Consider the following 12,366-nt stretch of genomic DNA (forward strand, 5'->3'; position numbering starts at 1 on the left):
AAATTGCTGCACGCTATGGGCAGCAGCCCCCAAATGTTGCTTCAGGTACGCCATATAGCACGCTGCCATACTAGCGGGCCGATAACCCTGCGGACCGAGCTACATATGCAGCATATCTGAAAGAGCGTGTGCAAGACAATGGGACGTGTTTGGTAGGTTGGGCTAAATTTTGCACTCAATAAGGACAAACTTCGTGGGTGTTAGTCCATCTCAAACAAGCTCTGAGCCAAAATCTGGACTTTGTTTGGTGGCCTGTGCAGATTTTTCCAGCACCAGGTGGGTAAACCCTCTTTGTTTGGTGGCCTAGACACAACCTACTCTAGCTCTACTGATACACAGTATTGGTGTTTGGTTGCGCAGATGAAACTACCACGTGTTTACCACGGTTGAAACAAGGTGAGCTTACCATGCTATTACATGCTACATCCCATCATAGAGAAATCAAAAGAACAAGAACTTGACGATCACCATGATGAGAACGACGATGATGCAATCTTTCACCCTACTCTCTCGTACTAAAGGCATTACTAGAAGAGGCATTGGCTCGTGAGGCATTGATTGGTGAGGCATTGGGTGTTGGGGCATTGACTGATGAGCCATAGCCTACATAGGCATAGCCTGGTCTGCCAAGAAGTTCTAGTACTCCTTCCGTGCCTCCTCATAGTATCGTACCTTCTTTAGTTGTTGTGGAGAAATCATTGACTTGATCTTGGCAGATCCTTCATGAATTATAGATTTCTCGATGCCTCCCTTTGAACACAACATACCACTAACATGCCACAAGAAGAACTAGTGAGGAACATGATCACAAGCATCAATGAAGTCATAAGAAAGCATGACAAATTCACACTCGATCTTAAACTAAGAGGAGTATGCATGATCATTACCAAAAGTAGACCACAAGTTTATCCTACCACTACACCCATGGTGTGAACCTACCACCACAACAAAAGTGCATGACATCTTAATTCCACAAGGTCACTACCACATTTGGGGTTAGTATATACCACCTCGTGAAGAGGAGACATTTCATCGTCTACTGTGCATCCTTCATCACCCTCTCCCACATCATTGCGGTTCTTTGAATTCATCATATTTGTGGCGGCACCGGCACATCATCCACATTCGGTCTTAGGGGAATGGGCTATTGAATCAGGCACTTGCGATGGGATCTGTGAGTCCCAAACGCGGATCATGGATTGGCTAAAGTCGTCACAAAATGAGTCCTACAATCACCACGCACCACATCAATATAACAACTATACCTGGCCATCATTCGGGTTGGGCCTAAAAAAACCTGGTGTACAAAACCCTAGCCTAGGCATGGTCATCAGCCTAAAATTTAGGCCCAAGCCGTCCCACCATAGGAAAAACTCATTGGTCCTTGGGCCGCGGGCAAGACATCTTCTTTATTTTGCACATATGTGAGACCTAGGCCCAGCTCGGCCCGACGTCATGCCTAAAAATCAGGCCCATGCTCACCTCGCATGCATGGTCGGTTTGGCCCAAGCCCAGGATTTTCGGGATGGGTCGGGCTGCCCATGCCCAGGTATAGTAACAACTAGCATATCTAACAGTACTACATGAAGTGCACAACCAGTAATCCAGTACAAATTAGCTAAATCTTGAAATGGTAAATGAAATTAAAAGTTTGATGAACTAGCAGTAGATTTCGACACGGCACCCCTCTTCATCTTGTCTGAATACACATTTTTAGGTCCGTCAGTAGGCTTCTCAGGAGTGCCATCGACAACCACCCCATCGGACTACTGGGTGTCAGCATCCTCAGCTGAAGGGGAAACTGGAAGTGTGCCCATTGCCTCACTTGAGCTCATGGCAAACTTGTCGGTGGCGAGGCCGGACGAGAAGATGGCCTGCATCTCATCATAGTTGGCAATGGGCGTGTTCAGGAACTCGGCGTCCTTGGGGTGGTCCTAGGATGGGAAGACAGTGTGCTAGTTGTGCAAGTTAGCGACGAATGATGAAGCACTACAATGTTAGATCACAGTGTGCTAACCGTGACGCGTTCGTGCTAGTGGCCAGCCTCCAGGAGGATTCATTTGCTCTCCTCACACCATTGAGCTCCGCTAAGATCACGGAGCCTGCTAACGGTGAGCCACCTCACCTCCACTTCCTCAGGTGGTTCTACGTCTGCGTGGAGCTAACATTAGCACCGCAGTGCTCCAGAAAAGACTTGTGAGATGGACTTCTTTGAATCTCTTTTCAGTTCGGGCGCTGGTCTTGATTAGTTCACACATCTTCTCTAGCACAAAGCTCGACATGAAGGGGAGTAATTTCATGGCCCCCTTCTATGCAGCCTTCAGGGCCTTCTCCGCGTCAGTGCGGTTCTTTGCCTTCGTCTTCTTCCTGGCGGTCATCCTTTCCGCCACTCTGTCGCGACCTTGGCCACGAGGGAAGACACATGGTCATTGTTGATCGGCACATCCAACACCGACACATGAGACTCAGCAATGGGCTCTGAGTCGGGAACTTGCAAGTAGATCTGCGAATCCCCAACGCATACCAAGGCTAGGCTAAAGTCATCACAGAACAAGTCCTACAATCACCACACAACACAAACCATTACAACACCTTACACATCCTTCACCACACAATATGAACATCCACTAATCTGAAATGCAGAAGGTGAATCTAGGTACGTGCAAAGAAGGCATGACAAATGGCAGTGCAAGATTTCAGCCTAAAGGCAATACATTTCGACACTACCTAGCCAGATCTGCCAAATCCTTTCAAGACCTAACCTAGTCAAACTAGTTCGAGATGCAGCTACTTATAGTCATTGTTGGAGGCGTAGGACAACTCGATGAAGAAGATGAAGTAGCTTTGCCACCAGTACGTGTCATCCCTGACCGGAGATCTGTGCACCGCTTAGGGCATGTGCAATGGTTGATAAGACTCGTCTTATCTTAACCCGCCATGTAGTTTAGATATGACAGTAAAACATGATGTACAATAGATTATTTTTTAGTCTTATCTCTGCTAACTAGACATTCTAAATATGTGGTGAGAGACATTGGGCTAAGATATCATCTCTTAAAGAAGACAAATCCTTTTTCCAACTTTCTCTTTTCTCCACCTAAGCATTTATTCTACGTGGCACTACTAAGATATCACCATTGTACATAACCGGAGATGGAGAGTGAGAGTGGACGTTTCGAATTGGGCAGTGAGAATGAAAGGTAGAAATAGTGGACGGTGCTCGGCGGGAGGTGACCGAATCCTTCCCGATCCATTTTGATTTTTCGCCGCAGCTCCAAACTCCCGCTCCCATTCCCAGCTCGATGTGCGCCGCTGACGCGTTGACGATCGCTTGGACGCGCACTTGACGGGGAGAGTTCCTCCTGAACGGAGAAGAGCGCGCTGATGGATGTATGGCCATTGGCCGGTGAGACACGACGGGATAGAACGGCCAGTGGAACTCCTTCTCTCTCCCGGGTCGCTCTCGCGCGAGCGGCTCCGGAGAGCCCCAACCCTAAACAAAAAAAACCTTCCAGTCTCCTCCTCCTCCCGGCCGCTGCCGCCGCCGGCGCCGGCGGTGGCGGCCGCGCCCGGCCGTCAAAGGCGGAGGGCAGGGTCGGCGCGCCCCGGCGGGTTCCCTGGCGCGGAGGGAGACGCCATCTGGGCTGCGAGGTGGTGGCGGCGGGCGGTCGGCGGCGCGTTTCTGGAGGTCGTCGCCGGCGCATGGCGGTCCCGGCGAACGAGCGGAGGGCTTCGACCTGGCAGGCAGCAAGGAGTGGAGAGGGAGGACGCGGCGGAGCAGCCGGGTGGCGGCGCAGCGAGATCCCATCTCGGGGACGGCGAGGCGGGAGGATGCGTGGCCAGGGCGGAGTGCCCGGGCGCATCGACCGCCGTCCCTGTGCTGGGGGCAAGCAGCGGGGCTCCCCGGTGGCTGCGGCGTGGCGCGGCGGGGCTGCAGGGAGGCGGAGGCGCAAGACCCCATCTTTGGGGCGACGGCGCGGAGGACGCCTTGCCAGGGCGAAGTGCCCTGGTGCGTCGGTCGTTCGCTCCGGCGTTGGGGACGTGCTGCGTTGCCTCTCGGTGGCGCCGGCGTGGGAGCTGGTGGTTGGTGCGGGGTCGATCTGCGCTTTCTTGGGCCAGATCGGAGCTTGCCGGAGGTGGTGGGAGTTGCTGCCCTGTTTTCGTCAAGGCTGAAGCTGGTGGCTTGGGCCGTCGTGCTGGAGACCACGACTTTTTGCGGCCATGATGTTGAGGAGCTTCGGTGGCGGCGGTGTGTCTCTCCATGGACAGGGTTGCCCCAAACCTCGGAGGCTCGAAGTCGTGCGACGATGCGGACGAAGGTCTTGCTCAACTCGTTGGGCCGGTGGCGACGGCGCCTGCGGGTGTCGTGCCCCTCTCTGGAGGCGTCGCCGAGGCATGTCGGTGTCTCTCGTGTTCTGGCCTGGTTTGGTTGATGTCTCTGGGCGAAAGCCTAGATCCTTTGGATCGGCGCAATGGCGGCGTCCTCGACGTCGTTCCTCTGTTGGGAGCTTCGCGTTTGGAGACATGGCAGGGAGGTCCTGGTGCTTTCCTCCGGTGTTCGCCGCTGTCCGAGGCTGGCTGCAAGGGCGCAATGCACGCCATTGCTGTCATCCCCAAGACGATGTCTTCTTTGGGCTGTTCGAGTTCCGCCATCTCCCCTTTTCTTGGCGCGTTGACAAGGAGAGCCCTTTTGGAGTTGTTGTTCTTCGGAGGTGTCTAGCATCGGTTGAGACGCGGCTTTGTGGTTTTAGCTTAGGGTAGGGTTCTTCGTGTTGTCGTTGTTTTGTCGGTGGTGGCTGTCTTCGGACTAGTCGGTGTGGTGTGTGTGCTACTTGTGGTAGCGGGTTCTTGTACTCAAATCTCTGCCTTCTATAAAGATATGGTACGCCTTTGGCGTACTCGCGAAAAAAAAGAAGAGACACGACGGGATTCAGTTTTTATTTCTTCCAATTTCCTATCCCAAATTCCCATACCCTCTAATCAAGAGAGATTTCTAGTCACACAGCCCCTCTACTCGCGTTCCCCACGTCAAATTACCCCCTACCAAACACGCTGTTGAGTGTTTTCTGCTCTTTTGGCGTTTTATTGTGTAAATTCCTTGTTCAGAGGCACCTTATGATATGTCTGCCGTCTAGGATCAATATTTTATTGGTAAGAGTCCAACATTGTTCCACTCCAAAAACAAAAGGAGGTATGAACATAAATAAAGGGGGTACTACCTCTCCATTCCATTGGAAGGTTCTCGCATAGATGGTACTACCTCGGTTCCTAAACATAAAATATTTTGGTAAACTAAAACAGCCTACCAAATCGTCTGGGACAGATGCTGAGCGCAATGACTGAAGCGAAAAAATGTACTAGAGCTTAATATGTTCAATACTGAAGTTAAACAGCAAGGATAAAAGTTACACAGGTGGTACAAATCATCATCCTATCAGCAAGACAGCAAAATCAAAGGACCCTGCCTAACGATGGTACGGCTGTTGCGCCGCGCCAGCGCCGTAGTTATGGGCAACAGACCCAAATGCTGCTCCAGGACCGCCATACAGCCCACCGCCACGCCGCGCCGCCACACTCCCAGGCGCATAGTGCGCCTGAGCATCAGCTGGGCTCGCGTACCCCGCGGAACGAGCTGCGTAACCAAAAGAACGGGATACTGGGTTCTGGAAGGATGGCCGGTAGCTTGAGCCCGAACCTCTTGCGGACTTGGCAGCAGGGAAGGACTGAGGCCCAGCTGCTCCCCGTGCTCGCTTGTTCTGGAATCTATTCGCGCTGCCTAGCTTCTTCCGGTCAGCCTTCTCCTTTTCAATCCTTGCCACCTTCCTTTTTATGCTGTCGATGTTAAATACCGATACAAGCTGGCAGGCCTCGACGCACCTGATGACAGACTTGCAGGCGGTTAACTCCAAGCTTTTTGACTCATCCTGAAGAAAGAAAGAAAAAAACCCTTCTTGAGTGCCACAAGTTATCACTAAGTACACAAAAGGATAGAGAAAGATCACAAAACCAAAAGCAAATACTCTGCCTAATACCAAAAAGAAACTTCGGAAATTGGTGTAAATTGTAACAGACATTACTCCCTCCTTTCATATATAGAAGGCCTATAATCTTGGTTCACGAACTATGAGATTTTTCCTTATTTATCTTCTCTCTTGCATTTATGCACACTCCCACTACCTTATCTCTCACTGATTACCATGACAGTAACACCGTGGATAGCAAGCATGGTCATTCCAGTCATTCCCCTCTCTACTATTCTCTCATTCTTTCTGACTTTATAAATCTACATGCTAAGCAATAAAATAGGCCTTATATTTTCGAACAGATGTAGTGCGAACTAACCAACAGAAACATTCTTTGTAAATGTGCATCCAACTCCAATAAAGACACCAAGCAAATTCAGGACTAGACTAGATGTATTAACAGAAAAAAAGATTAGAACAGATGGAGTTAACTAATCAATGACTCACCGATTCTCAACCTGATTCTACGACTGATGAATCAGATAAGAGACCCCCATCAGATAAACTGAGTACTGTAATTTTGAATCAACTGTTTAAATCTGAATTGCGTAATTGGTTTTCTACAAAATGGTGTACACATATTGCTACCATGATTAATCTGATGTCACATCACAGATTTGACACAAATGCAAGGTTTTCAAATGAAGGGTACATCACTAACTTTATTTCCTTCATTAACAGATCTCAGTGCAGGCATTCACGCAGAAAAAGGCCTATGCCCAAATTGAATGATGAGTTAAACAATCAGACGAAAAATGCATTGGAATAAGAGTAGAATAGAGTCTTACAACAGCAGAACCGGAGCGTCTTCCACTACTCAGCACAGCCTGAGCCTTCTCCGTGGAGTCCTTTATATAAGAGTTAAGAAGAGGTGCAGGTGGAAATCGCTCGAACAGACCCGCCTCATGAGCAATATATATAGCCTCGATTACATTTCCTGAAGTAATCAATTCCTGAACAACATCTGAAAAGTAGTAACAAAATAGTTGTGTCAGCTCTTCTTTTATCCTAACTAAATAATATATACAATCACTATATCTGGATAAAATGCTAAATCAAATCATCTACAGTTACAAACTCAACAATGAACCTTTAACAAACAGCCGAATATACTTAGTAATTGTGAAAATCAATTCATCAATCTTCTAATTGTAATTAGACAAACCCTAAGGTAATGAAAAAAAATGTACGCAACTTTGAACTATGTTGGTTTCACCGTTCCACTCAATCCAAATGCAATCCCGGGAAAAAACTCAAATATTGCAAGAAACAACTTAAATTAGTGTTATCGTCAAGTTGAATCTAAAGAAAGATATCAAAACTTCAACAAGGTCCATCAAACCTTATTCTTGAACTTGTGATGTTTTTTGGTCCATGGATAAGATCATGATCAATTCAGTACCTAAAATTTGTAATCCATATGTCCTAAATACGGACTATGCCACCAAACGAAGCAACATCACTACTACTCCATACGTTATATAATACAGCTCAAGGAGAATGTCATAACAAAGAAACGGCATATTCATGTGATCCTAAATCCAGCAGTTCTACAGTTATTGGGAAAAAGTCCACTAGTTCTAAATATAGACTTTAATTTGCAACATAAAATCAAATAAATGTCACAATCCTCATATGCAACATTACTCTAATCTCTAGTTCGTCTATGCATAATTCTTCTACCAATGCATATTCTCAATTCCACACACCAAAGACCTGTTAGAATCAGATTAAGAAGCGAAACAAATTTAAACACCAGGCCAGTAGGTCATGATTACCTGCGACGCTCTCCTCAAACCCAAGGATACACGCAAACTTGGCAAGCTCCTTCCTCCGTCGGTTAGCGAGAAACAGGCTCCTCAAGAACTCTTGGTTGAACTTGTCTTTCAAGGCAAATGCCGCAACCATCTGCAGGAATATATGAGCCTCTGCTTGCCCCAGTGCACTCTTCTCCTCCTCCTTGACTCCTCCAGCTGCCTTCTTCACGTCCTCAACTTTGCTCTTTTCTGCTTGTTCTTTTTTCTTCTCCTCATCAGCCACTTCCACCTTTACCTCTTGGCCCTTCTCCTCCACTTCCTCTGGATCCTCCTGTGCTTCATCATTGTCTACTTCCTCAGGGTTCTCTTCTTCCTCATCGCCTGATGCAGCGACCACCTCCTCCGGGTCTTCCTCTTCTTCTTCTTCCTCTACTTCCTCTACTTCTTCCTCTTCTTCTTCCTCTTCCTCTTCTTCTTCTTCTTCCTCCACCTCCTCTTGCTCATCCTCCTCCTTCACATCTACAGGCTCTACTTTCTTCTCTGCCGTCGCTACATTATCCACGACAGCCGCTTCTGCCATCTCCACCTCCAGGCTACTGGGTGCGGGCGTGTCCATCTTGATCCCAAACCGCTCTGTCCAGTCCTTGGCGACCACAGCCGCCCTCTCAACCAACGTATCTCCTATCTCCGGCGGCTTCCGGCCGTCAGAACCAAACAAGGAGCGCAGCAGCATGCCCAGCACCCAGCACTGGTCCTCGCCAGCGCCCTCGCCGGCAGCCAGGAAGTCGCCGAGCACGTCGAGGACGAGGCGAGGCGGGTCGACCGACGCGGCGACGGCGGGGGCGACCTCCTTCCGCACCGCCGCGAGCTCCTTGCGGCGGGAGGCCATGAAGCGCCAGAGCGCGGCGCCGTCCATGCGGCGGCAAATCCAGCGGATCGCGCCGCGGATGTCGGCGGGGGGCGGCGCGGCGGACTCGGCCTCGGCGACGGCGGCGGAGAGCGCGTCGGAGGCCGCGGCGAGGCGCGCGGGGATGGCGGCCTCGCGCGCGTCGAGCGCCGCGAGGGACTCGGAGGTGGACGCGGCGGCGGCGGCCGCGGCCTCGTCCGCTGACGCGGAGCGGGCGGCGACGTCCTTGTCGAGCGAGGCGAAGTGGGCGAGCGAGCGCGCCCAGGTATCGCGGCAGGCGGCCAGAAGCTTCTGCTCGGAGTCGAGGTGGGCGAGCAGGCGCTCGACCTCGCCGGCGGCGGTGGAGTCGTCGGTGGTTGCCATGGCGGCGAGGGCTGGGGAAGATTGGGGAGCAAATTCCAGATGCCGGGGAGGCGGAGCTGGGCTTTGGTTTCGATTAATGGGCTCACCCTGTCATAATATTTCTAGGCTAGAGTCTCACATGGGCTCGTCTGAATATTACTATCGTAGGCCTTGATAACTTACTGGGCTGAACTATGCTCAATGTATTGAATTGTCACTCGTTCGGCCATGGAGTAAAGAAATTCAAAACATATCCCCTAAAAAAAACACTCGAGTGTGGTGTTCAGGCCCCCGAGTGCATTTTGCATCAAGATGAAAAATGAATCAACAAAAACGTTTTAAAATTTGAAAACCCTAAGAAAATTTAAAAGGCAAATGTTTGTGTCTCCTACGTATGTGAAGAAAAAGACATGGCGTGTCCTATAGAGAGAGAGAGAGAGAGAGAGAGAGAGAGAGAGAGAGAGAGAGAACATCGTGACTCCTAGAGGAGCAAACAAAACGACCACATCGTGGCTACAGAGTTTTAGCGGTGCTTTTTAGAAGCATGCGGGAGAACTTCATGTTATCAATTAAGACAGAAAGAACGCCGCATCGTGGCTATAGAGTTTTACATGAAACCAAAACGACCGCAAAAGACACAACCTAGACTCCTAGAGGGCAAAGAGCTAAACTAAAAGACATCACCAAAATGGATGAAAGTTAGGCTAGCAGAACAAAACGACCCTTGTTTACCATGACCTAGTGGGTTGCATCCTCTTTGATGGAAGTGCTGATTTGATGTACTAGCTTGTACTTGTTACCAAAAACTCTCATGTTGTTGTTCTGTTAAATAGTCCAACTAATGAGGAGAACTAGAGAATATTTATTGTTGCTTGTCCTTTCCCTGCATACTCTCCGCTGCTTGAATCTACCTGTTATCACCAGATTTTAACCGAATCAGAGGTGGGCCGTGATTGAGATGGGCTTAGAGAATATGCATGGAAATTATTCATGAATCGGCCTTGTGTAAGAGTTTGGGCTAGATTGCCCGTGTATCTGTAAATTATAGTAGGATACGTGTCGGTTAGAAATAAGAGATAGAGTTTAGCTCGTACACGGTTGGGATTATTCCCAAGTTAGAAAGTCTGCGGACTATAAATATGTATCTAGGGTTATTGAGAAAGGAGGACGATCACGTTCATAACAAACCAATCTAGGCGCATCGCCACCCCTTGTTTCGAGGGTTTCTTCCGGGTAAGCACCATGCTGCCTAGATCGCTAGCGAGCAACGTAGTTATCATAGATGTGTTAGGGTTAGCATTGATTTTATCTTGATATATTCGTTTGGTTATGCTATCCCTAGATATCTAGCTGCCTTTACACCTATTTTAGGTGTAAGGGCAGCATCTTGCTTAGTCTTTGTTTAGTAGATTTGATCCATTATGATTGCTCCTTGTTCTTCAAGTAGTTAGGCCTTACAAACGGGTTGAATGATCCAGTAGCGCGTAAGGTATAGTTTGCTAATCCTAGAGAGGATGTTCCGGGAATCAACTCCACGTTGGTTTTTAGGCCTTGTCTAGGGCTGGTTTATTATTATCTTTCGTGTCTGCCAGGCTCAATTACGTGTAGGACGTTTCGGTTATGTGGTGAGAACCCTAAATCGTCGTAGATCGTTTTAACTTAATATTGATCAAGCAGGACCACCATGCTATCGTAGATCCCATACGAATCATGGGTGGATCGGCTCCTTGAGCCGATTCACAGGATAACCTGAGAGCCGATCGAGGCTCGTATTTAATGTTTACGTGTATGCCATGCAGGAAACTAGTCGAAGCAATCCATCACCTTCCTGACCAGGTATAGGTCAGGTGGCACGCCCTTGCACCAGCTTGGACGTGTGCCGGAGCATTGCGGGCCGTCGCCCGAGGGACCAGGGCCCACCAGCAGTCCTGGGAGCCTCCCGGCTCTACGTGTTGCCCGTCGCTGCTCGCCGGTGGGTTTTGGTGGTCAACACATTCTGGCACGCCCGGTGGGACATTCTTCTGCATCAATGATGACGCGTAAAGCACACGCTCGTTGGGAACCCCAAGTGGAAGGTGTGATGCGTACAGCAGCAAGTTTCCCTCAGTAAGAAACCAAGGTTTATCGAACCAGTAGGAGTCAAGAAGCACGTTGAAGGTTGATGGCGGCGGGATGTAGTGCGGCGCAACACCAGGGATTCCGGCGCCAACGTGGAACCTGCACAACACAACCAAAGTACTTTGCCCCAACGAAACAGTGAGGTTGTCAATCTCACCGGCTTGCTGTAACAAAGGATTAACCGTATTGTGTGGAAGATGATTGTTTGCAGAAAACAGTAGAACAAGTATTGCAGTAGATTGTATTTCAGTAAAGAGAATTGGACCGGGGTCCACAGTTCACTAGAGGTGTCTCTCCCATAAGATAAACAGCATGTTGGGTGAACAAATTACAGTTGGGCAATTGACAAATAAAGAGAGCATGACCATACACATACATATCATGATGAGTATAGTGAGATTTAATTGGGCATTACGACAAAGTACATAGACCGCCATCCAACTGCATCTATGCCTAAAAAGTCCACCTTCAGGTTATCATCCGAACCCCCTCCAGTATTAAGTTGCTAACAACAGACAATTGCATTAAGTATTGCGCGTAATGTAACTAGTGACTACATCCTTGAACATAGCACCAATGTTTTATCCCTAGTGGCAACAGCACATCCATAACCTTAGAGGTTCTTGTCACCCCTCCAGATTCACGGAGACATGAACCCACTATCGAGCATAAATACTCCCTCTTGGAGTTACTAGCATCAACTTGGCCAGAGCATCTACTAATAACGGAGAGCATGCAAGATCATAAACAACACGTAGATATAACTTTGATAATCAACATAACAAGTATTCTCTATTCATCGGATCCCAACAAACGCAACATATAGAATTACAGATAGATGATCTTGATCATGTTAGGCAGCTCACAAGATCCGACAATGATAGCACAATGGGGAGAAGACAACCATCTAGCTACTGCTATGGACCCATAGTCCAGGGGTAGACTACTCACACATCACTCCGGAGGCGACCATGGCGGCGTAGAGTCCTCCGGGAGATGATTCCCCTCTCCGGCAGGGTGCCGGAGGCGATCTCCTGGATCCCCCGAGATGGGATCGGCGTTGGCGGCGTCTCTGGAAGGTTTTCCGTATCGTGGCTCTCGGTACTGAGGGTTTCGTCACGGAGGCTTTAAGTAGGCGGAAGGGTAGGTCAAGAGGCGGCGCGAGGGGCCCAGACCATAGGGCCGCGCGGCCAGGGCAGGGGCCGCGCCGCCCTATGCT

General features: G+C 49.3%; 1 protein-coding gene across 1 annotated transcript; it reads right to left on the minus strand.

The window, feature by feature from the left end:
• Positions 1-5,340: 5,340 nt before the first annotated feature.
• On the minus strand, positions 5,341-9,124 carry LOC127341629 (uncharacterized). Its single transcript, XM_051367496.2, has 3 exons — positions 7,802-9,124; positions 6,812-6,987; positions 5,341-5,924 (listed from the first exon to the last, which is right to left on the minus strand). The coding sequence occupies exons 1-3, from the start codon at positions 9,048-9,050 to the stop codon at positions 5,466-5,468; spliced, it is 1,884 nt and encodes a 627-aa protein (XP_051223456.1). The 5' UTR covers positions 9,051-9,124; the 3' UTR covers positions 5,341-5,465.
• Between the last annotated feature and the right edge of the window lie 3,242 nt (positions 9,125-12,366).

Source organism: Lolium perenne, chromosome 3 (assembly GCF_019359855.2).
Source record: "Lolium perenne isolate Kyuss_39 chromosome 3, Kyuss_2.0, whole genome shotgun sequence".
Lineage (NCBI taxonomy): Eukaryota > Viridiplantae > Streptophyta > Magnoliopsida > Poales > Poaceae > Lolium > Lolium perenne.